This window comes from Hemiscyllium ocellatum, chromosome 39, assembly GCF_020745735.1.
Source record: "Hemiscyllium ocellatum isolate sHemOce1 chromosome 39, sHemOce1.pat.X.cur, whole genome shotgun sequence".
Classification (NCBI taxonomy): Eukaryota; Metazoa; Chordata; class Chondrichthyes; order Orectolobiformes; family Hemiscylliidae; genus Hemiscyllium; species Hemiscyllium ocellatum.
In genome coordinates, this window is record NC_083439.1 from 19,825,285 (window position 1) to 19,850,508 (window position 25,224).

General features: G+C 39.6%; 1 protein-coding gene across 1 annotated transcript in view; it reads left to right on the forward strand.

The window, feature by feature from the left end:
- Window positions 1-25,224, forward strand: part of LOC132834133 (NAD(P) transhydrogenase, mitochondrial-like) — a 69,937-nt gene that overhangs the window by 36,133 nt on the left and 8,580 nt on the right. The window contains exons 10-20 of the mRNA XM_060852764.1: window positions 2,011-2,164; window positions 3,783-3,944; window positions 4,770-4,880; window positions 5,663-5,808; window positions 8,070-8,265; window positions 15,809-16,042; window positions 16,771-16,931; window positions 18,108-18,287; window positions 19,447-19,606; window positions 21,663-21,744; window positions 23,608-23,726. Of these exons, the coding sequence (XP_060708747.1) occupies window positions 2,011-2,164; window positions 3,783-3,944; window positions 4,770-4,880; window positions 5,663-5,808; window positions 8,070-8,265; window positions 15,809-16,042; window positions 16,771-16,931; window positions 18,108-18,287; window positions 19,447-19,606; window positions 21,663-21,744; window positions 23,608-23,726 (1,705 nt within the window). The remainder of the gene's footprint in view (window positions 1-2,010; window positions 2,165-3,782; window positions 3,945-4,769; window positions 4,881-5,662; window positions 5,809-8,069; window positions 8,266-15,808; window positions 16,043-16,770; window positions 16,932-18,107; window positions 18,288-19,446; window positions 19,607-21,662; window positions 21,745-23,607; window positions 23,727-25,224) is intronic.

Here is a 25,224-nt window from a genome sequence, read left to right on the forward strand (position 1 = left end):
GGGAGGGTGGAGCAGATAGGTGGGAAGGAAGATGGACAGGTAGGACAGTTCAAAAGGGCAGTGGGGAGTTGGAGGGTTGGGTCTGGAATGAGGGGAGATGAGGAAACAGGTGAAATTAATGTTGATGCTGTGTGGTTGGAGGGTCCCAAGATGGAAGATGAGGTGTTTTTCCTCCAGGTGTTGGGTGGCTTGGATTTGGCGTTGGAGGAGGCCATGGTTACACTGGCAACATCCCCCACCTTTTCCTCTGCTACATTGATGACTATTAGCGCCACCTCATGCTCTCACAAGGAGGTTGAACTGTTTATCAACTTCACGAATGCCTTCCACCCTGATCTCAAGTTCACCTAGACACCCATCAGACACTTCCCTTCCTAGACCCCTCTGTCTCCATTTCCAATGATCTTCAACCACAGCTACCTGGACTACACCTCTTCCCATAACCCCTCCTGTAAAAATGATATCCCCTACTCCCAGTTGCTCTGCCTCCACCATGTCTGCTCCCAGGAGGAGCAATTTCATTCCAGGGCATCCTAAATGGCCTCCTATTTCAACTTGCCCTCCCATGTGGTCAATGCCCTCCAGTGCATCTACTCCATTTCCTGCACCTCTGTCCTTGAACCCCACCCCTCCAACTGCAACAAGGATAGAACCTTTTCACCCCACTAATCTCTAGATACAGCGCATTATCTTCTGCCATTTCTGCTACCTACATTCAGACCCCACCAACTGAAATATACTTCCCTCCCCACCCCTATTGGCATTCTGCAGAGACCATTCCTTCTGCGATTCCCTTGTTAGGTCCACACCTTCCCACCAACCCACTCCCCACTCTTGGCTCCTTCCCTTATCACTGCAAAACCTGCTAGACAAAAGTGAGGACTGCAGATGCTAGAGATTAGAGTCAAGAGTGTGGTGTTGGAAAAGCACAGCGGGTCAGGCAGCATCCGAGCAGCAGGAAAATTGACGTTTCGGGCAAAAGCCTTTCATCAGAAAACCTGTGTGCACCAACACCTCCCCCCTCACCTCAGTCTAAGGCCCCAAAGGATCCTTCCACATCCAGCAGAGATTTTCCTGCACATCCAAACACCTCATCTGCTGTATCCGTTGCACTTGATGTGGTCTCCTGTACGTTGGGGAGGCAGGACGTCAACTCACAGAATGTTTCAGGGAACATCTCTGGGAGTTGCTCACCAAACTAACCCCACCACCCTGTGGCCGACCACTTCAACTGCCCGTCCCACTCCACCAAGGACATGCAAATCCTGGGCCTCACCCACCACCAAATCCAAGCCACCCGACACCTGGAAGAAGAATGCCTCATCTTCCACGTTGGGACGCTCCGGCCACACGACTTCACCAGTTTCCTCATCTTCCCTCCTTCCCCCCCCCGCCAACCTCATCCCAGATCCAACCCTCCAACTCGGCACTGCCCTCTTGAACCGTCCTACCTGTCCATCCTCTCTATCCGCTTCACCCTCCCCTCCAACCTATCACCATCAGCCCCTACCTGCATCTACCTATCGTCGTCTCAGACCCCCCCCACCCATTCCTGATGAAGGGCTTATGCCCACAACGTCGATTCTCCTTCTTGGATGCTGCCTAACCTGCTGTGCTTTTCCAGCATCGCACTTTTCAAGTGTTATCTAAGCACTGGAATTTTCTTCCTAAATCATTGCCTTTCTTTTGACATTATTTAAAACACGGACTCTCAAAAAAAAATCTCCAACCGAATCTTGTGTCTCCATTTTCTACTATCTCTTTTGATTCAATGTCAGCTTTTGACTGATCAGGCTGCTGTGATGCGCAAGAACAATTTCCTACAATAAAGATGCGATGTAAGTCCCGACATCTGAACAGAGTTTGGATCTTTCACTAATTTTGTGTACCCCTCTTACCTGTCTAAAGTGTATTTGGCCAGTAAGTTTTAAAAGCAAGGAAGATAAATCAATCTTTATTTGATAAGAGATTAAATTATGGATGCTTAAAACTTTCCACCTTTGCACACAGCAAGGCAAGAACTTGTTTCCAGCACCTCAACCCTTAAGTGTTCCGGTGAGTGCGCCTGTTAAACAAAAGTCAGTGGCAGAGCTCGAAATGGAAAAGGAGGCCATGGTTTCTCCCTTCACAAAGACAATGACCTCTGCGGGGATCTATACAACAGGTACGGCCAGAGGCAGTGGGGGGAGGGGAAGAAAGCTTTTGTACTTTGTTTTATTTTAACTGGACCAGTAAAGGTGGTGCAGAATTACATCCAAATGGACAAAAATAAGTTGAATTGAATTGAATTTAATGTCACGTGTACCGAGGCACAGTGAAAAGCTTTTGTCTTGCGAGCAATACAGGCAGATTACACAGTTAGGTAGCACAGATAAGTAAATAATAGGACAGCAGGTAAATATTGGAAAACCCCTTTTTTCAAAAAAATGCCAGTAAACTCTAACCTAGGGAGAGGACAATCAAACAGAAAGCGGCTTCAGGGGAGCTGGATCAGTGTTTTTGTGCTGTTGATACTCGTGTGGTTTCAATTCCTGCTCCCAAGGCTATGCAGCCATGAGTAGGAAATGGAAGAGTGGCCGTGATCTGAGCAGCCCTCCCTGCAGGTTTCTGCTCTGTGTGGCGTTCACAGGTGGCCATCCACAAAGCAGGTCAAGTCTGTCTTAGCCTGTAAAATCGGAAGAGGATCAGGCGTTTTTCAGACACCCCTAGCCTTTTGCAATCAGCGGCTGATACACTCGTCTTTTTAATCGATCATCCATCTAGTGAAAATCAAATTCCTATCTGATTCCTAATTTCATTAATTGGATAAAAATAATTCATTGTATTGATGATGAATTGATCCTGTCACAGCACAGTTGGAGATAATTGCCTGTAGGGTTAAATTTTCAGGACTCCACCTGAAGGCAGGAGGGAAGTGGGGTGGGACATTGAGGAGAGGATCATCATCAGAGTGTAGATCCCAGCACCATCCTGTCTGACCGTAGGGGAACCAAGTCCCTCTAAGGCAGAAAGGCAAGCTAGGTTCAGTGAGAATATGAAAGGTGAGGTGAGTCAATTTCCTGATGTGACAGGATGGAGATTAAATGTCTGGCACATGACTGGAGTGTTCCAGATAAGCTCTCAGACTGTCCCAGCACACTTGGGTAGCAATACATAGGTAGACCCTCTTAATAAGGCAAAACCTGTCCCCTCACCTATTGGTGGATGCCTTTTCTGTTTGTCATGATTTGGAGATGCCGGTGTTGGACTGGGGGGTGTACAAAGTTAAAAATCACACAACACCAGGGTATAGTCCAACAGGTTTAATTGGAAGCACTAGCTTTTGGAGCGCTGCTCCTTCACCAGATGCTTCCAATTAAACCTATTGGACTATAACCTGGTGTTGTGTGATTTTTAACTTTTTCTGTTTGTGTCCTTGTTGAAGTGCCCTCTGGTGTATTTACCCAGTACTGCAGCCAATTGCTTCTATCGCCAGAACACCTCTGATCCTGCAGTTCTGAGAACCTATTCACCTCCATTAATTGAACAGGAAGCCGTCCTGCATGTTAACTAAGGGCTCAATCTTACCTTTAATCTGCTTCCTACCAGAAGTGGTTTTCTGTCTGAATAATAAACCAGTTTCCTGATCCACTCACTCCATCTTGAATGTTCGGCTCATTGTCATTACCATAGCTGTGTGAGAGAGAAAGAAGTGTGTGCTTCATTCTAACAATAATTTAATGAAATGTTTCATTATCAAGATTTATTACTGAAGTAACACTAAACTCATGTTGCACCTTTAGGTTTGGCTGGAGTTCTCGGGTTAGGAATAAGCTCCCCAAATCCTGCTTTCACGCAGATGGTGACAACCTTCGGCCTAGCTGGCCTTGTGGGCTATCACACTGTGTGGGGTGTCACTCCGGCTCTACATTCACCACTAATGTCAGTGACGAATGCCATTTCTGGTAAGCATTTTGTAAAGTTCTAATATAAAGGTATAATCTCTGAAGTACAAGAAAATGTTCTCCAGTCTGGGTATATTCATGACTGTTCTGTCCCATCTTTTTAAAAAAAAATTCCATATATGTTTAAATAAGCATTTTCCAGAAAGGTTTTCTTGAAACGAGTAATTTGTTACTTCACCAGACTCTAATTTAGTTCTCACTCCACTGACATTCCAAGCCAGTTATAACGCTGTTGACTGCAAAGCCTGTAGGTTTACCTCAGGTTTGTTATCAGTGAAATGTCAGACTGGCCTTTTCCTGTGTTGTCAGTTTACAGACATTCTTTTCATGAAATAAAATCAATAGCAAATGCCTGGTGTTTGGTGAACTTTGTAATCATCTGACCAACCAAGACCTGATCATGTTGAAAACAAAATCAAAAATTGTTGGTCCCTAGTGAGATTGCATTGGGTTGGCACTTCCTCAAACTCCACTCCATCCAGTTGTTTTTCTGACTGTGAAAACTGTGGGCCTCTGGCTTCCAACAGGCCTTGATCAGGAGACATCGTATGCTCTGCTTCACAGGGTCCCATTATAAACAGGCATACAAATTATGTGCCTTGATCCACAAACTGTGTTGGAATGTTAACTTAAGTAATCATATATTTTACTCGTGGAATTTTAATGTTTCATATTGCTATGCTGTACTTATGTAAAGATGTCATCAAAACATCCTGTGACCTTGGAAATTATTGCAATAAACAAAAAGAGCAGAAAGCAGATTTCTGAAAGCTATTTTTTCCTTCACTGTGTGGTTCACTCGTGTTTTTCTTTTGTATTCTTCAGGCCTTACAGCTGTAGGTGGTCTAGTCCTGATGGGAGGAAGTTACTTACCATCATCCGTTCCTCAAACACTTGCCCTCCTAGCTGCATTTATTTCATCAGTTAATATAGCAGGTGGGTTGTATTTCGGAGATAGGATGCCAGTATTAGTTGGACAAGTGAGTGTGAGGTGCTGATTGAACAGTTCCACTATAATTATCAATCAATCCATCTTGAGTTTGCTTTCCCTCTACAGAATATTTTAATTCATTCAGATTGCACAGGCACAGCTAATGCTCAAGGATGGAAAGAGTTGGAACGAAATTGCTCCATTAGTACTTTTAATTGTTAAAAGAGCAAAGATTGTATTTGTGTCCTTTCGTAAATTATTTGAACCTGAGCTCCCTTTAACCTGACCAGAAACTTCCTTTCTCCAGAGAATTGATGTTTCTTTAGTAGGACTGAGCAAACAGAATGCTATAGTTCTGACTTGCCTCCTATATTTATGTTTGAAGTGATTCTAGGGTTTTTTTTTGTTAAATTATCTTTTTAATTTTTCAAGTGAGGGGCCCAGGATATTCCTATAACCCAGCAGTAGGGTGATCTAGCTCCCACTCTGTCCAAAAAGCCGTGATGCCCTTTTCACCAAACAGTTTTAGAGGTCTCTCCATAAAGCATAGTGCCTCCATTCCTACCATTGGATGGATTAGAAAAACAGTAACTCTTACTGTCACAAACATTGAACCAGTCATTTCATTCCCTATATGTTTCAAGAGTTGCTTGTTTTAAACTGTCTTCTGGATGGAAATGCTTGCTTTCAGTGGTAAACTGCGATTGATGTTACTCCTTGCCACATCAATTTAATATGCTTGTCTACAGTGAAATAAACAATATTTGGAAATGTGTATTTATTTCAGGTGGTTTCCTTATTACCCAGAGGATGTTGGATATGTTTAAGCGCCCCACAGATCCACCTGAATACAACTATCTCTACATGTTACCAGGAGCAGCATTTCTTGGTGGTTATGGTGCCTCTTTGGCCAGTGGATATGACATAGAGCAGGTCGAGTCTATTTACCTTCTATTTTACTTCTAATTCCAGTTCCTTTTACATGTGAAAAGCTTAAAACATGTTTGAGCTATTGAGTCTCATGATTTTGTATCTCCCTTCTTTGGGATTACAAGCTGCAATTTTATTTAGAATTTGACGTTGCTTTTATTTTGCCCACTAGTTAGCTAGTATGGCATCATGGTCAGCACAGACATGGGGGACCAAAGTGCCTGTTTCTGTGCTGTACTGTTCTATAGCATTTCAAAAACAAAGGGTCACTTTAATTTTAAATTGTGACACAATAATCAAAAATAAATTATTAGCATTTATTTTACTCCCTGCATTGTTAATACATTTGTGAAACAAACAATTACTTGGTTTTAAAACAGTAATTGACACATTTTCAGAACAAGTTTATTAGGGGATGTGAAGGAATTTCCCATGAATCATTAAGCAGTTCACTGCCCGAGGAAGCTTTCGGCTCCGTTTAACACCCTGACCCACCATGTCATGATGAAATTGTTGTTATGGACCAGACCAAACCCCCTCAAAATATGTTAAGACAGTAACCTAGACTCCACCATTTTTGTGCTTTTAAAGGCAAGTGTAAGGTGTTCCTTTCCAGATGCAATTTGATTAGTCAAACAATCAGGCTTGAAGCAAGACACATTTTATTTTTACACTATCTTAAAATGCAAAGAAAAGAAGGAAGAATTGGAATAACTTAACTCCATTGGAAAGTGTAACAGAATAATAGATTATTTAACTGCTTAACAACAACTGTTCCAATATATTAGCATCCCATAAATGCACCCTTCACAAAGGCAAATTCAATAAAACCGATTGTCTCGCATGCAATTTTAGTAGCAGGAAAAGAACTTCAGCTTTTAGCTGTAACAGAGAGAGGAATAAGAGCTTCCACATTAGTTTCAAGACCCCAGCAACTGCATAAAGGTAAATCAATATCCTGGTGCTGTTGGAGCTTGACCCCACCCATTCAGGCTGCTTCTATTGTTCCAACTTAAGCAACTTGTGAGACCTTGGGGAATTATTTTTATGTTATCAGCCTGAAGTAAACTACACGGCACCTCTGTCTCAACTTCTCTTCATTTTTAAAAAAGCAGGGCAGAATACACCTCTTCAAGCCATAGTATTGTCACATTGTTAATAATGTCTAATATGATGCACTGCTTTATTCATCCTTTCCATTCAATGAAAGAAGAGACAAGTCATGCAGAATGGGCAAACTGAATTTAATACCGAAAGAGACTTGACTCTAGTGTCTGGTTGCTAACAATAACTTTGCATGTAATGATACAGCTAAAAGATGGACCCAAAATTCAATTTACCTCCTTAATGGTTAGTTGTCACAGTTTTCACCTGAAAACTTGTAAATACTAAACTTTTAAAATGTCTGAAACCCCATTTGCCTGCTAGGCTAATACTGTCATCCAGCTTGGCAATGCTTTACTTATACCTCTTTGAAAGTCGTTCACTTTCTTTTTAACCCCCGAGGTGCTATAGGCTCATGTAGCTTTTTTTGTTAATTGGAAATTACCCTGGGCTTCATTTTAACAAAGAAACAAAAATGTATTCAATCTGATCTCTGAATCTGGTGAAACTTTTATATCAGTGCTAACATTTCTGACCTGCTTAAGGAAAGTCCATACATCCTGAGGTTAACTGATGTTATTTAATGACTCTGGCTTTTTCTCACACCAGTGGCCTTTTAAGATCTAAGATGTTAGAAGTAATTTTTTTTGTTGCAAACACTTGGAAGCCCATGGAGTTAACTCCTAAGTCTTCCCTGTTCTGTGGCATTGAAGGAAAACCCAAGCTGAAGTCATCTCCAGACAGCAGTAAATAATAATGGAGTTTAAACAGCAGGAGTGCTGCTATGTATCAGGCCATCAGGCAACTGAACCCATTTTGAAGCATTTGAACAACTTTAATAGGGTTTTATCTTCTTGTTATAATTACTTAACTTGCCCACAATATGCATAGAAAAAAATGCATTTAAATAATAGCTATTAGGAAAGGCTATGTATAAAACTGAATACTTGTATAGTATGGGCTATTCCTGAATTTAATTGGAAGCAGGATATTTTTGGTGTACTTAATAGTTGGGGGAAAAGCTTAACCTTTTTGTTAACATACAAAGTTTACTACCTGAAATACGCTGTTTACTATTTCAATGGATACTAAATTATAGACAATATTGCTAACATTTTAAAATATTTCATTACAAAGTAATAAATATGTTGCTCTTATAGATGATGTACCTTGGTTCAGGGCTGTGCTGTGTTGGCGCATTGGCTGGACTTTCTGCACAGAAAACAGCTAGATTGGGAAATGCACTGGGTATGATCGGTGTAGCCGGTGGTTTGGCAGCCACCCTCGGTGCAATTAAACCGACACCAGAACTCCTGGGTCAGATGTCTTCAGCCATGGCGATGGGTGGAACTATAGGTAAGTAAACAAGTCTAATTAATGTAACCTGTCAACCAGTGTATCTAGAGCAGGTTAACTTGAAATATCTTCAATACTGAATATGAATTAAAATGAAACAGGGGCTCTTCAATCTCAGAAAGGCTGATTCTGTAACTGCCTATCCTACAGTTTGCCTCTCTATTCTCCAGATAGTTTTGATTTGTTGGGGAACAGAGTTTCGTAAAAGGGATGTGTCAGTTTTATAGCGGACAAAGCATGCGGTTATAAAAGGGAAAAAAAAATTTACAACTGCTTAATTCCAGGACAGTCTGCAAATGAAATTTTCTGTAAGCCGAATAAGTTGGGCATCCACTGATGAAGCTCGCTTTCAACGTGTTTCCTTGCAAAGCAGTTGGCTGACCTACTTCCTTAAAGCAAACTGATAACTTGTTTAAGATCAGGATCAATAGTTAACGGGACTTGTTTGCACTGATTTATAGTTAAATGCTACGTGAAGTAGGAGGGATCTTTTAGATGTTGGAACTGTATACATGCCACAATACAGAAAAAAATCCAGCCTGGAATGAATCTTCTGGGTCGCAGGGTGGGGCTTTGCTTTGCTTAATGTACTTTTGGGGAACAAAGTGAAACCTAGTAAACTTCGTCAGTTGATTAAATGGATTAAGTAAAGTCAGGGATACAAAGAAAGCAAATATGGGTCCATTGACCGTTAGGAGTATATAAGCTATAAATCTGCCATGATAATTTCCTATTAGTAATCTCAAGTTCAGTTGTCCAGGAGGCAGGGGGTTGTTCTGCAGTTATGGTCAGTTGGCAGTGCACTTGCCTCTGAATTGCAAGATTTTGGATTCAAGCCCCACTTGGGCCATGAATACACAAAGCAGTGATACTCCAGGACAGTACTGAGGGAGTACTAGAATGTCAAAGCTGCCATCTTCAGATGAGACTTTTTACTGAAGCCTGGGGTTGGAGCTTGCACTTGCTGTGGGTGGGTCTGAAGGCTTGAGGAAGGTGGAGTCCTGCAGATGTTCTCCTGGTGGGAATTTGCTGACTTCAGATTAGCTGCTGCACTGTCAACATGACAACAGTGACTACACTGTAAAACCTTCACTGGTAGTTAAGTGCCTTCAGACATTCAATTGTTCAAGTACAAATTGAATCTCGCAGCAGCCTCATGTGAACACTAGACCCTGAACAGGTGGGAGAGGCAAAGTGAAAATGTTAAGCTTTTGAAACATGGGAGTGAGTGGATTAAGAGTCATTTGTGGGGTATTTAATGGAGATGGGAGTTGGGGTTGGTCATGCCTGTCAGCTGGGGAGTTGGAAAGAACATACATCACTTCCTTTCAGGACGCCCAGTGATGGACCATTCCTAGGGGCTGAAACCCCACCTTGAGAGCCGCTGGCCAATCAGAGGTTTTATTTTTCAATAGCAGCACCAGAGAACAATGACTGTTACTGGTCATACACTCACCTGAGAGACTGAGTCCTGGGTGTGTAGGAAAGGAGAACTCTCTAGCAAGAGCAGGGATGCTTTTTTTTTCCTTTTTAATTTAACCTATTATTCTAAACAACATGATCAGAAATGTTATTACACACCTCTGGAGTGGATGGGAATCGAACCCGGGCCACTGGGTCCAAGAGTCAGGACGCTACCACTGCGCCACAAGGACCTTAGGGATCAGTCTAAGCAGACTTGCACTGTAGTGCCAAGTATGTTAATGATGCCTAATAGAGGGAGCACAGGCACTTCTGCCACATGTATGCGCATTCCTACAGACTATCACAATTCAGCAAAGTGCACTGATACATTCCTTGTCCATTGCTGGTTGAATACCAGCTACTAATTGTGCTTCTGAAGGCCTCAATCGATAGCAGGGTCTGCTCAGGTCATCCATGAGCCTTCCTATTCTGGAGTTAACTGGTGAAAAGTTAGGAAGGTGGTGAAATTCCCCATCAATATTCTTCCACCGAATAGTTGCCCCCACGCCGCCAAGTCTATCTCAGGAGAAGGGATTAATTCCACGCAGTGAATGAATGTACATTGAGGTTGGAAGAGAGATGGGTTGATGCAGCGTTGGATTAGTGTAGGTAATCACTGAAATTGGGTCTGGTTAGGGTGTTGAGAAGCTGGGCTATGCTTACAAAATTCTCAAAGTAAAATTGGAGCATGAGGAGCCAGTCATCTCTAGTCTACCCAATAAATGTTCCAACTGTAGTGTATGTTCTAACTAATGCAAAATAAAACTTCACAAAATACATAGCAAAGACTGATAAAGATTTCTGTTACAGTTTTCCAGAGTACTGGCATATTAATGATGTCCCTGGGATAGTAATCCAGACCCCCCAAGCTAATATGCCCTAAAATGATAGATGGTGAAATTTAAATTGAGTAAGAATCTAGAATGTAAAAAAGAAACTGTTGATGGTCATAAAAACCCATCTGGATTACTAATGTTGTGCAGAGAAGGCAATATACCATCCTTGTCTTGCCCGCTCTAGACGTGACTCCATACCCACAACTATGTGGTTAACCCTGAACTGGGCAGTTAGAGAGGGACAGTAAATGTCAGTCTGTTCAGCTATGCCCACATTCCATGAATGTCTTTGTTTTTTGGTGAGGATCCTGCCATTCTTTGTGTAGTTATTGACAGGCACGAAAGAAATGGCATAACGCTGACAGAAATTTTGACCCTGCTGGTTTTGCTACTTAGATTTGGAAATAGGGTAATCTTGCAGCAGTCTTGGAATCGATGGAAGAGGCAGAGAGATAAAGTTGTATGCTGTATATAGGGAACTGGTTCTTGGTAGCATATAAATGTGATGGTCAGGCAAGATGATTTGCACATTAGAAGTAATTGGAGATTTGAGGGACTTTTTGGAAAATTGGTGTATTTGTATTATGGTAACAAAAGTGGTTAGAAGATATTGCAAACTGATTTTTGATTGTATCTATTAGAAGTGAGTGACACAAGGAAAGAACAGTGGTGACATTGGTGTTTGATCTTTTTTATGAGAAACCATCAGTAGAGGGTGCTGTTGGTCAGAAAACCATTCCAAATCTTAACTAAATTTCCCCTGTACAGAGTGTTCCACAGTAAATCAATGCACATTGTATAAGTAAAATAATGTTTAAAAAAAAAATCCAGTACAGATGGAAAAATTATTTAACATTCAGCATAACAGTAATGTGATTATACAAATGTTGGAAGATTAATTGACACAAGTAATAGATTGATTATGAGTGAACTATTTCAGAAAGTTCCTCAACAAATTGACAAAGGCTAAGTGGCTGTAAGCTCGAGCATTTACTGTACATTGTAAGCACAGTGAGGAATCAGATAGGAAGAGCTAAATTTGAGTATGTGTCGTGACCAAAATGCTACATGAAAAGTGAGTGCTATAAAATTTGCAAAGTAGCCAAACAGGATTCAAAGTTATAAAATTATAGAAAATGTAGTGCTTGCTAGAATACTACTGTTGCCATGTTTCTCGTATAGTGGGTAAGTTTTCAGTACATTGTACGAGTTCAATGTTGAGTAATTTGGCTTCTATGATGGATTTATCTCCTCCAGTTCTGACTCCATTTCCTTTTATCATCTCATGAATTTTAACTTTTGCCTCATGGTTTAAATGAATGTGGAAGAATCAATAACGGTGCAACAGAGCTTCAACACTTGGAGCATGAGGAACCACTTCCCTCTCGCCTATCAAATGGATTCTGTAAATAATGCAAAAAAAAACTGCATAATGGTTTACTGTGGAACATAAAATGATAGCCAATCAAGCAGCTCTTTGTTTAAAAGGCAAATGTGTCCACAAGATGAGGATTATATAAATACTCAGCTGCTGTGTCAGGTGGATATTCATTTAAACATTGGAGTGAACATTGACAATCCCATGGAATTATTCCAGGAAAGGCTGTTCCAACATTCCTCCTTCACCATCACCACCAAAAACAGACAAACTGGCTATTAATCTCCTTTTCATTTTATGACATGTTGACGTAATTGTTGCTGCACTTCAAAGAAACTTATTGTGTGTGCGATATGTTGAGACATTTATGAGAGTCATGATAAGGTGCTTTATTAGTGCAGTTTTGTTTTGTTCTTTCATGTTTAAATATTGGGATTATACATCAGCTTTGTGAACTGGATCCAGCACTCCATCTGTTCTGATGACCAAAGTAGAGCTTGGTTATTGGGCTTTCCACAATGTACTGGGTGTAAGTCTTTATGTTGGGTTTCTTAAAGAATTATAAAAGGACAGATCACAAGAGTTGAGATGTGGAATCAACTGAGCTTTGATAGTAAGATTGTGTATTTTATAGTCACCCACGGCCCATGTTCTGTAGTGTGCTGTGAAGTTGAAATAAAAACCAGTGGCAATATTCTGAATTTTGCCAAAAAATTTCAGCAGACATAATGCATCTTTTAATATGTAGTGGACGAAGCTCTGTTCTGTACTTAATGGTGTTTAATCTTTCCCTGGTGTGCTTAAAAAATAGGTGCCTTAAATGTAAAATGCTACTTTCCAAGACTAACATCCTTCAGCTGATCACATAAATGTTGAGGCAGTAATTTGTGGATTGTACAATCCCAATATTAAAACGCAACCATCGTTTACTTCAGAATTGTTCAATGACAAAATAAGTTTTTGTTTCATTATGAATTATAGATATAGACTTTAAACATCTGCCCTATTACTTAATCATGTCAAACTGATTAAGGCTATTTGGAAGTGAGACTAGATGCTTGAAAGTAAGTGTGAAGAGAAAGGATTACTTTTGTCACTAACATGGTTCCTTCCTTTAGTGAGTGTACTGCAAATAGAAATATTTTGTTAGAAAAACAAAATATTTTTCTAATGCACAAATTCATGAATTCTTTCCATTGTGCTACACTGTTATTATCTTAGGAACAATTGAGTAAGCAGGCTGCTTTTGAAAGCCAGGATAATTCTTTACAAAACTTTGCTTCATCGACTTCATTTGAGAAGGCATCATTGTTTGGAGACTCTCCCTCTTCTTGTTGTTGACTAGCTGTAACAGTTTTCAAAGGAATGCAATAGTCTGTAGAAGTTCAGTATCCAGACAGTTTATGCAACTGAAATGATGCTGACAGAAATAGTGTGGACTTGCATCTATTAGAAACCCAATACCCGAGCCTCTGGCGTTTTGGAAAGTACCACATTTGAAATGTCATGTTGTATATCGGTGTTGTGAAATGTATGTTGGTGTTTTTGCACAGGGTAACAATTTATTTCCCGACAGCTCCCAAACGTCCAGTCATACAGAGCAAAATTCAGTGCAGCTGGCAGAAGCACTAGCACAATCCAAGTAGTTACTTAAGAATAGGTTAACACAAGGTCACCAGTATTAGAATTCAATACCACTCACATGTGAGTTCCATTATTGAGTTTTTACATTTCAACAGACTACACAGGCAGGATTTCAAAAGCTTAGGGTACGACAACCCAAGAGAAAGTCTACTCAGAATATCAACTGGTTGTAGATTGACCAAACGCAATTTGGACCTTTTTTTGTTTTCCATTCTGTTCTCTCTTTAATTATCGTTTGTTTGACTGGGTTTAATTTTTTTTTGTCACCTCATTTCATTTACTCTTTCCGACTGTCTCGTGCCTTTTGCTTCCAGCTTTCTTGCGCTCCTCCCATTTCTACAAAACACAAACTGGAATGTGTGGGTAGTCAGGGTGGAAGTCATTTACAATGGTTGTTCAAGGAGTTGAGGAATGCTTGAACCAAATAAGAAAAGCAGCAGGAAATTGGTAATGAAACTGCATTCCGTCATGAGGGCAAGTATTCAAAGCTGGAAACCATAGAGGGTTTAATGAACGGTTTTAAGTAGGAGATAGCGTGCTGATATACCTTGGAGTAATGAACCATGTGTTAGAATCAGAGAATCCCTATAGTGTGGAAGCAGGCCATTTGTCCCATCAAGTCCACACCAGCCTTCCAAAGAGCATGACCCGATCCATGTAAACTTGTAATTCCCAAGTCTAATCGACCCAGCCTGGACACTACAGATCATTTACCATGGTCAGTTTGCCTAACCTGCACATCATTGGACTGAGAGGAAACTGGAGCATCCAGAAGAAACCCACACAGACACTGGGGAGGATCTGTAAACTCCACACAAACAGTCTCCCAAGGCTGGAATAAAACCTAGGTCCCTAGCACTGTAAGGTAGCAGTATTAACCACTGAGCCACTGTGCTGTATTAGTAGACCCAATCCTCTGCATTAAGCTATAAGACACGATCACAGAGAAACATTTCTCTGGCACTGAAATGCCTCCCACCAGGACAGGTGGAAAACCAAACAAAGTAATCCCTGCACAGCTCTCTCCATCTAGTATTTTGTTAAAGGATGCTACTACAGTATTCTAGAGTTACGATGGATTGGTCTATAAGATGGGGACAAACTGTAAAAGAGAGTATCCTGCACCCAACACTGGTGCTGTTCAGGGAGCTGCTGGACTGGTAAAGCTCAATGTGAACGGTGTAGCTGTGGAATCTGCTCCATAATAGATGAAGCTGTTCAAAGGCGGTAGGTTGATGGGGACGGCAGCAAGGCTTCTGGGAAAGTGCAGTTTCTTTCCCACTCGGGCCTTATTGGGAATGGAATGGAGTCAGAGGCTGAATTCTGCTGATCTATGGGTGGATAGGGCTGTAAAGGTGCAGGGTACAGATTCCCATTGCTGTCCTGTTAATGAGGAAACACTGCAGTGGCAGGTTCGAGAGAAGAATTTTGATTAGCTACATGCTTCGTGGAGGTGGGCAGTCTGATCATTACTGACCCAGTTAGAGGAGATTTGACTGGACATGGGCATTTGCTGATGGAGCAACAGCTATCCAGCTAAGTTGATAATGGTTTCAAGGAGGTGGACTCTCTGTGGCAACTCCATTACTGTCTGCGACTTAAGCAACAAAAAAGCTTGCATTTGGGAGGTACGGTACTGAACCGAGAACTGATGAGGGGTCGAGAGCCTGGGGGGAGAAAAAAGATAATACCCCCCCCCCCCGAGGGATTTTCCCTCCATCCCGTGGGAGCAACTGCCCTTGATCCTCTGCATTTTAGTTTCAGTATACCTGGCCCATGTTGCCTTTGTACTGAGGCACTTTTTAAGGCTTCTGACCTGCCTTAGCAGTGCCCTCCCCTTCCAGTGGGACTACCTGGGCTCTACAGCTTCCTGCTTTCTAATTGGGCTGGCAGCATCAGGGGTCCTCAAGGTCAATGAGTACATCCTGCGGTAAGATCATAAGCCAGTCCTGCTGCTGACAATTGAGCTCAGTCTGACTTTGGGTACAAACAGAAGTCTGGTGTAAAATGTCAGCCCGTACTGTCATTGAGGCCAATAGAGATGGGTATAAATGTAAGCTGGATACACCGCAAAGATGAATAACGCCATTTGCTTCAAGGCAAATAATTGGATCTCGTTGTCTCTCTATTTTTGAATGGGTAGAAGAGTTAAATCTGCATCCTTACTAGCTTTTGAATTTAGTATTTTGTCTTATTTATAAACGCTGTTCTTATCTGTTAGGTCTCACCATCGCCAAACGCATTGAGATTTCGGATCTGCCTCAGCTGGTTGCTGCCTTTCACAGTTTGGTTGGTTTGGCAGCAGTTCTCACCTGCGTTGCTGAGTATATGATCGAGTTCCCACACCTTGATGCAAATCCTGCTGCAAATCTTATTAAGACTGTGGCTTATTTGGGCACCTATATCGGTGGCGTGACATTTAGCGGTTCTCTAGTGGCTTATGGGAAGTTGCAAGGTAACGTTTTCTATATAGTAAAATGTATTAAATTACCTTCTTGTTAAAACTTTAGGTTCAATCTTTGTGGTTCTTTCATGAATGCAGTGTGTTTTTTTTTAATACTTTTAATTAAGTAACTCTAAATATCTATATATTCTTGATATTGCATTTTATATTCTGAATTATAATTAAATATTATTAACAATGAGAATCGGATTAGTTCCAAAATATAAACTAATTTTATTTTCAGGCAATATACAAATGAAAGTTTAAACTCCATTACTGCCTGCTACTTAAGCTACAGAAAGGCTTTGCATTTTGGAGGTACATGTACTGAGTCGAGAACAGATGAATGCACTGAGAGTGTCAGCAAAAGTGCTTGAACACAAGTGTCTTTTTTTTATTTAAAACATTGATATTTTTGTAAGTTTATGCTTCATTGATGAAGCTGCCACATTTCACATCTGCCAAGATGCTGCTTAACTTTCAAAACAGTCAGTGTGAGAGTGTGTGAGAGAGAGAAAGAGACAGGGTGATAGTCACACAACTTCTATCTGCAACCTGAAGATTACTTTCTCTACTTGGTGTGTTACTGATTGCTTTTTACTTTCAGTTTGCAATTAAATTTATTTTTTTTTAATGATCTTGAATTCTTCCAAACTGCTTTAAAACTGATCAACTAAAAGTCACTTTAGCAACAGAATTTTTTTTAAAGCAGTTACTAGCTAAGCTTCTTTGTTACACAGGCCTACTAAACTCCGCTCCACTTATGCTACCTGGGCGACACTACCTAAACGCTGGATTGTTAGCAGCCTCAGTCGGTGGACTGGTACCATTTATGCTGGATCCCAGTTATACCACAGGCATGACCTGTCTGTTAAGTGTCTCTGCTTTGTCAACAATCATGGTACGAAAACCTTTAAATCTGTTGTGGGTATTTGTTGAAAGAATTGATATTTGTTAATTTAAAAAAAAATACTGTAGTTGATTTTACACAAAATGGCAAGTATGTAATGTCGTCCAATACATTTTAAGAGTAATTCATTGTATTCTTGGAAGTAAAATTGTTTAGGAATGATTTTCATGCTTTATCATTCTCCCTGGGTTTATTGGGTTAAAAATTTAAGAAAATTTGATACTGGGGGAAAAAGAAATTCGAAACAGTAAAGTGAATTGAACTAACTTCGGTGTTATATGTACTTGCTTGTGTACAGTGAAAAGTTTACAAGTTGCCACTTATGGTGCCCCCTTAGGTAGAGGTTCTTGAGTACAAATTCTTAGAGAAAAAAGTTAGAAAAATAAAGAAATAAAAAGTTCAGATAACTTTGTCAGTAAATGCCACAATTTACAGGTCATGTAATCTGAAGCAACAATCCATTGTATCCCGATCAAGTGTGTAGTCAAAAAAATGGGAGTACACGCTATTGTCAGGACTTCATTACAAGGCAACCAGGTTCATAGAAAAGTCAGGAAGCTGTTAAGTGATCAAATGAAAATTGGAGGAATTTAAAATGACTCTTTGGCCCTAAAATAAAGCGATACTTAAAAACTAAGTAGAAAAAGAGGCATAAATTCATCTGGGGGGGGATGCTATCAGGGTTTCTTTACAAAGTGCAAAAGAATTCAAAGCTTGGAGTGGATTTCTAGAGCATCGTGCAGATGAAAAAATTCTTTTACAGACATTCAGGTACCAACTGTCATTTAATGTCTTTCAGGGTGGATAAACAAAGGTATTCTAACTGGCCTTTATTGGCTGTATTGTATCTCTTGTGAACTGTGAAAATATGAAATGGATTGCCAGCTCAGTTGTTTGATAAATAGTTAAGACAATAGAATCTAATTGTAGTTTTTGAAATTGCAACTTGATAACTAATTGTTTAAAATACAGATTTTTTTTTCTGATGATGACAGTATTCATTGATAATATTTTATATTATCACGTAAGTTTATGGACTGTTGTGACACTGCTGTAGAGATATTTAACAATATTTGATATAAGTATTTTCTGATCATTATGATCAATAAGTTGGGTAATGAGTAATGTGACTGCATTATAACACTGTTGTACCTACTTTGTGCCTAGGGGGTAACTCTCACAGCTGCCATTGGTGGGGCTGACATGCCTGTTGTGATCACTGTGTTAAACAGTTATTCTGGTTGGGCCCTGTGTGCAGAAGGTTTTCTATTGAATAACAATTTGATGACGATTGTTGGTGCTCTGATAGGATCTTCCGGCGCTATCCTCTCTTACATCATGTGTGTGGTAAGACATTTTCTTTTTAAAAGTAAACCTTAGAATGCTGCTGCCTGTTATTAGCTAGTGGGGGCTGGTAGGGATGCCCGAGGCAGAGTGAGTGGTTATCGAGTCAGAAATTGAATGGGAGGGTTCTTGTGGCACAGTGGCAGTATCCCTACTCCTGAGTTCGGAGACCTGGATTCGAATCCCACCTGCTCCAGAGGTATGTATAATAGCTCTGACCAGGATAATTGGAATTTTTTAAAAATTGGATGTAAATAGGGAACAAGTTATCAGTGGTTTGAAGATGTGAGAATTAGAATAAAGCTGTAATCAGAATAGCTTATTAGTTGATTGTGCATAACAGACATTTAAAAAGTGCTAGTTATTTATCATTGTCTCCCAAATCTAATCATTGTGGATCTATGCTCTGAAGACCTGGAGTGATTTTATGTGGGCTGCAACAGATTTCCATATTGAAACAGGAAGAAACATAAATAACAATTAAAATCTAACATTTTTTTTTCCCTTAGAGCTACATATAATAACTCCTTCCTACAAATACCTTGCACACTCCTCATTTGTACAAAATGGATCTGACTAGTTTGTTTATAGAGACAGGTCATAATGGATTGTTTAGGAAGGGTTTCAGAATCGCACATGTAAATCGTTGTGAAATGTTGGTTACTGACATAGAGCAGCATTTATAGATACTAGCTCCATCTTTGTCACATTATTGTGACTTTCAGTCGTTGGTTTGTGTTGCCAATTAATTAAACTTAGCAAACTGCTCTGTTACGTTCTTAAATGAGAATATGTGATTAGGCTTTTCATGTTCAGCACCAGTGCAACAACGAATATTCATCTGTGATCCCTTCAACAAATTGTTCTTAACGTGAGGCCTATTTCCATAATTTGCAAAAAAAAAAGAAAACTCATTGCGTGCATGGTTCCTGAAGTTTGTATTTATATATATATATATGTGCTCTACTGTATCAGCCTTTTTAAGTGTCCTCAGTAGCTTTGTACCATGATCCAGGCAGTTACAAACTGTAACTAAATAGAAGAGCAATGCACAAAAGTAAATCTAGTCAGATAGTCATTGCTCACAAGAAACAATCTGCTGGAATTAAACTACACCTAAATATCTTGCTATACATTAAATATTTGGTGCTTTACATTAAAGGCGATGAATCGCTCATTACCCAATGTAATCTTGGGAGGATATGGAACATCATCTACAGGCACAGGCAAACCCATGGAAATTGTTGGAACTCACACTGAAGTAAATGTGGATCAGGCTATTGAAATGATCAAGGAGGCCAACTCGATCATCATTACTCCAGGTATGGGTATCTGAAATCGGTCACTTATTATGAAAAGGAAGGTTTCAAGCAGCAAAGATAGATATCGCAATCTGATTATTTTAAACATTTGCCATATTTTAATAATAATTTACAATATATGCATTTATTATTAATATTTGTTTTCTTTTTACAAAAATAAACTGAAAAACTTGAGTTTCATCGGAAAAAGATGCCATGAAAGATTTTTGTTTTGTTTTCGGGACAAAATTGCAAGAGTTTCCATGTTGTGTTCAAGATGAAAAGCTTCAGTTGCCTGTCTTTTCCAGCAACACTTTTGTACTAACAAGCAAGAAAAAAACTGAATTATGTAGACTGTTTTTCTTTCAACTTTACTTCAGGCCAAACATCCTGCAATTGAACGTTACCATTTCTCTAGAGATAAGCCATAATTAGTAATAAATAGTGTTTATGGAGGAAGGTGAAGATAAATGTGAAAATTAGTAATGTAATCAACATCATATGAACCCGTCGTTTATCAGCATCTGTACAATTGCATCACCATCAGAATCCCTTTGGTTCAGTGGTAAAACAATAATGAAGTATTTTTTTGATTAAATGCTAAAATTGTGAAGAGTTTTAATAATGGAACTTTGGAAAAACTGTTCGTTCAGTCAGATGATTTACCAGAAGATACAAAATGAAGAGGGAGATGCCAGAAATTCGTCCACGTGTTTGCTACTCTGCATATTTTAAAGTTTACATGTAGAAAGAGAAAGAAGAAGGTGTAGTGTTTATGTTACTGAATTATTGTTCTGCGGACATGGGTTAGCATTCCATCATGGTGCATATAGTGAAATTTGAATCCAATAAAAATCTGAATTAGAAGTTATCTTTTATGACAACCATGTAACCACTATTGATTGTTGTAAAAACTCATCTGTTTCACTGATGGACTTTAGGGAAGGAAATCTTCATTCTTGGTCTAGCTTTCATGTGACTCCAGTCCCAGTAGCAATGTGGTTGACTCTTAAATACCTATTCCATTCAAGGGAAAGACATGATGAGCAATTAATGCTGCATGTGAGTGATGGCCACAAGAATTTTAAAACATTAGTGGCTACTCTACTCGCTGTCACGTTCTCCACTGTGCGCCGTTGAATTTCCACGCTGATAAAATTCCCATTTCCAATGACATTGCTTTTGCTTCACTTGCTTGTCATCCTATTACCAGCTTATTTCTGCATTAAACAGTGAGATCATGGAAATACTGGGTCACTAAACCTGTCCGTTTCTTTAAGATCTATTAAAAAAACTTGCAGTTGTTGCAAACGTTGCTGGATGATTGATTGTATCAAACGATATTTTAGATATTTTGCAGAGCCCTGACAATATTATTACCATTTTCTAGTTTGGCTAAATATCACCAGGGCGTCACGGTGACTCAGTGGTTAGCGCTGCTGCCTCACAGCACCAGGGACCCGGGTTTGATTACAGCCTCAGGTGTTTGTTTGTTTGTGTGGAGTTTGCGCATTCTCCCAGTGTCTGCGTGGGTTTCCTCCGGGTGCTCCTGTTTCCTCCCACAATCCAAAGATGTGCAGGTTAGGTGAACTGACCATGCTAAATTGCCCAGAGTTCTAGGTCCATTAGTCAGGGATAAATACAGGGTAGGGGAATGGGTCTGGGTGGGTTACTCTTCAGAGGGCCTGTTTCCATACTGTAGGTAATCTAATCTAATCTAAACATGACATTAATTATTAAACTTTAGTGTTTGAGATTTTTTTCCCGCTCTCAATCAGGTGGAGTCTACCTGATTCTGCAGAAATGGTTATTGTGGGATGAGCACCAGCATCATTGCTGGTTTAATAAATAAATAGAAAATTTCAGAGGAGTTACTTAGTCGGCCAGTATATATACAAGCAAACCAAAAACACATTTAATCTTCTCCAAAATCACTTGTTTTAATGTTGTGTTAACAAGGTAAATGGTAATGCCATTGAGGAATCTTAAGCTGTCATGCCCTAAAATGCCATCTCACCTTTTTTAAAAAAAAATGTTGTGCATTAATTTTGGATTAAATATGTGTTCTGTAAAACAGGTTGGGGTTTGTGTGCTGCAAAAGCTCAATATCCAATAGCTGACATGGTGAAGATGCTCATCGAACAAGGGAAGCAGGTCAGGTAAGGGCTTGGTTTTCTCTCTTTCTCTCTCTCTCTCTCTTTTTCTCTCTCTCTTTCTCTCTTTTTCTCTCTCTCTCTTTTTCTCTCTCTCTCTTTTTCTCTCTCTCTCTTTCTCTCTCTCTCTCTTTCTTTCTCTCTCTCTCTCTCTCATTTTTTTCTCCCCCTCCCTCTCATCTATACCACCATCACACTTGGCTGTCATGAGTTGTTTACAATTTCTACCTGAGGATTCTCCACAACACACTGGCCAACTTCCTGGTATATGTGGCAATAGGCCTAGTCCATTTGACGGCAGGTCCTCATCAATATGCTACTGGCAGGCTGCAGGGGTTCTATAAATGCCTCTTTGCAGCTCCATGTCAATGCAATATTGGGAGGCCTGTAAGCTGACTTTGCTGCCAGAGATATTGGACTTCGGGAGGCATGAACACTGTGTGAGAACAGCAGTGTCCATTCTATGCTATCAGAGTGGAGTATTCAAGGCACGTACTTTGCCAGTAGATCTTTACATTTCTATATATTGTTGAATATTCTACATGCGTATCTACTGTATAATCATTGCCCTGGTTTGTTTTTACAAGTCATTAGTGCTGTTCTTCTGCTAAACATCTCAATTGTCCAGCAGTAGGCTCAGGGAGAATTGGTGATGTGGGGTGAATGGTATGATCAGTTAATTGCATCTATTTTGAGATCCTGCTTACATCTGTTGTGTTTACCTGTCCTTCTATTTGATTGGTTTGCCTTGGTAAATGCAGTTTATAGCTTGACATATTATGTGTCAGACCATTATTTCATTGAAAGATGTCCAGAGTGCTAGGTATGTAGAAACTAGTGAATCTTTTGGTGTTATTGGGCTTATTGTTTAACCTAAGTATGTTAGCTGATTAAATTGCTTCATACATGAGTCCACGTTTCAAGCATAAGCTTGCCTATGAATGTCCCAGACATGAATAAAACAGTAGAAAGTGAGGACTGCAAATGCTGGGGAGTGTGGTGCTGTAAAACCACAATGTCAGGCAGCATCTGAGGAGCAGGAGCATCAATGTTTTGGGCATAAGACCTTCATCAGGAATCAGGTTTAATCTTGCATGAATAAAATAGTGCCCACATCATTATTAAATTCTCCAATGAAGACCTGACTATTGTTTCTGTCTGTACTTCACTCTCATTCTAAAATACCAAAGATTTTATGAATTGTATTTTGTCCTCTGTGTAACTGACTTACGTTAATCTACTAAATGATTGTAATGGAGAATTATTCAGTGTAGAAAATATTTCCTTCTGTTGACCAGGAGTCTAATATAAACCAGCAATTTATAGATTCAAATTTATGTTTTTATTTTTGATTGAGCAAAAACGTTTTACACTAAAACCATGACAAATACAACAGAAATTGTTGCAATGAACCAGTATGTCATTAAACGTTAAGTAAAGAGATTATGAAATGCTTCATGGATTCAATCAGAAATTTGATGTCCAAAACTTAGACTCTTCAAAGCAAACTCAGCTTGTTTAATCTTCTTGTAGGTTTTCAAACTCGAATTGAAAACTGCTTTGTTCTGGTCAAACATTACTTCAAAATCTGTCACACTGGTTTGTATCCATGCCAAAATTGCTGTTAATTCCGCAGTTCATGGTTTACAGGTAACCTATGTAATAGTTCAGTTGAATAGATGTTAGAAATTCAGCACCGAATATTCAAGAAGAAAGGCATGTTTTGTGAAGTTTGCATCCATCAAATGCACGATGGAACATGCCACTTTTCTTCACTGAGAAACAATGTCGTTTAAGCAATCAAAATATGATATGGTACTTACTACGAAAAAGGTTATTTTCATTAATTGTTGGAATGTTGTTTTGCAGGTTTGGAATACATCCTGTTGCAGGCCGAATGCCTGGTCAACTCAATGTACTTTTGGCTGAGGCGGGTGTACCTTACGACATTGTTTTAGAGATGGATGAGATAAATGAGGACTTCCCAGGTGAGAACAGAAAAAAACAACAATAGTTCTGAGGTGCTGCCAGGAACCAATGCAGTGTCCTCTCAATATTATCCCTTGTTTTATTAATGTTCACATACTTGCTTGTGATAATATGTATAGTTTATCAGAAAATTACTTATGTAAACACTTGAAATTAAAGCTGAACTTGTTTTTCATATTGGTTGAGCAGCAGTATATTGAAGACTTGAACAGAAATTCATAGAACTATGAATGCAGAAATAAAGCAGAGCATAATAAAAATAAATAGTAGATTCTCCCCTCCCCTCCACTAATTCAAGAGGTCATGGAAGCAGAGGATAATTTTGCTGCCTTTTAATTTGCAGTAAGTTCTCATTAAGCTTTTGCACATGGGCCACGTTATCAGTCATGTATAGACACAGGAAATGTACAACAACAGTAGAAATTCAAAAATTGTAACACAAAGTATGTTGTACCATTTTCAACCTCTAGACTAGTAATATATACCACGACTATACTGCTGTACCCATTAGCACATTATCAGTTGTTTGTAATATGGTAATGGACTCCATACTGCACACAAATGTTTCTTCTAAGTTGGACCTTCTGATATAATTTTTTTGTTGATTTTGCCTCCCTATGTAATTGAAACTGACAAAGATACTTCAGGAAGAAACTTGTTAGATAAGCAGACATTGAGGATAGCGATTTCCTATTCCTAAAATGAATTCGCGTTTCCTATCTTGCATTTGATAAATATTTGACCTGTTCTCTTGCTCGTTCTCTTCCACCACCCTTCTCCTATCTAGTCCCTGTTCCCTTGGCATCCTCAAACTGACATCCTCTGCTGTCTCATTCCTCCCTCATGCTTGCCTACCCGATCTGGAAAGAGTATAAACCTCGAACAAATTTCGGTTGTTTATTTCTGCCTTAGACTGCGGTGTTTCAAGAAAGCAGCTCCCCATTACCTTCTCCAAGACAGTCAAGGATGCCCCATAAATACTGGCCTAGCCAGTGATGCACACGTCCAATGAATGACTTCACCTTACAGGTGAAACCCGTATTTAGTGATGGAATGAAGATCCCTTTGGAGTTAGATTTTTCCAGGATTTGAATTCATCCAGTCACTAGCGAATGATCACATGAGGATTTGATTTTGGGTAATTCACCCAGTCACTAGCGAATGATCACATGCTCTGGTTGCCTGAACAATAAATGAGAGAGGGAAAAGTTTAATATAAGCTAATTATAGGGTGGTGATTCTGTGTTAAAGTGGTTCAATATAGGCTGCAGAAGAAAAAGATCTGTCCATTGTGGAAAGAAGGATATGTGATTCAAACAGTTCATTTTAGATTATAAGTAACTGAGCTAATTGGATAGTAAAATATTTTTGATTTAAGCCGTGCAGCCTATGGCTTTTTTCTTTTAGAATCTGGAAATCCAGGTGATTACTAAAATAAGTACAAAAACATTACTGGTCTCTACTGAGTTTGTAATGCAACTCATGGCCTTTATTTTG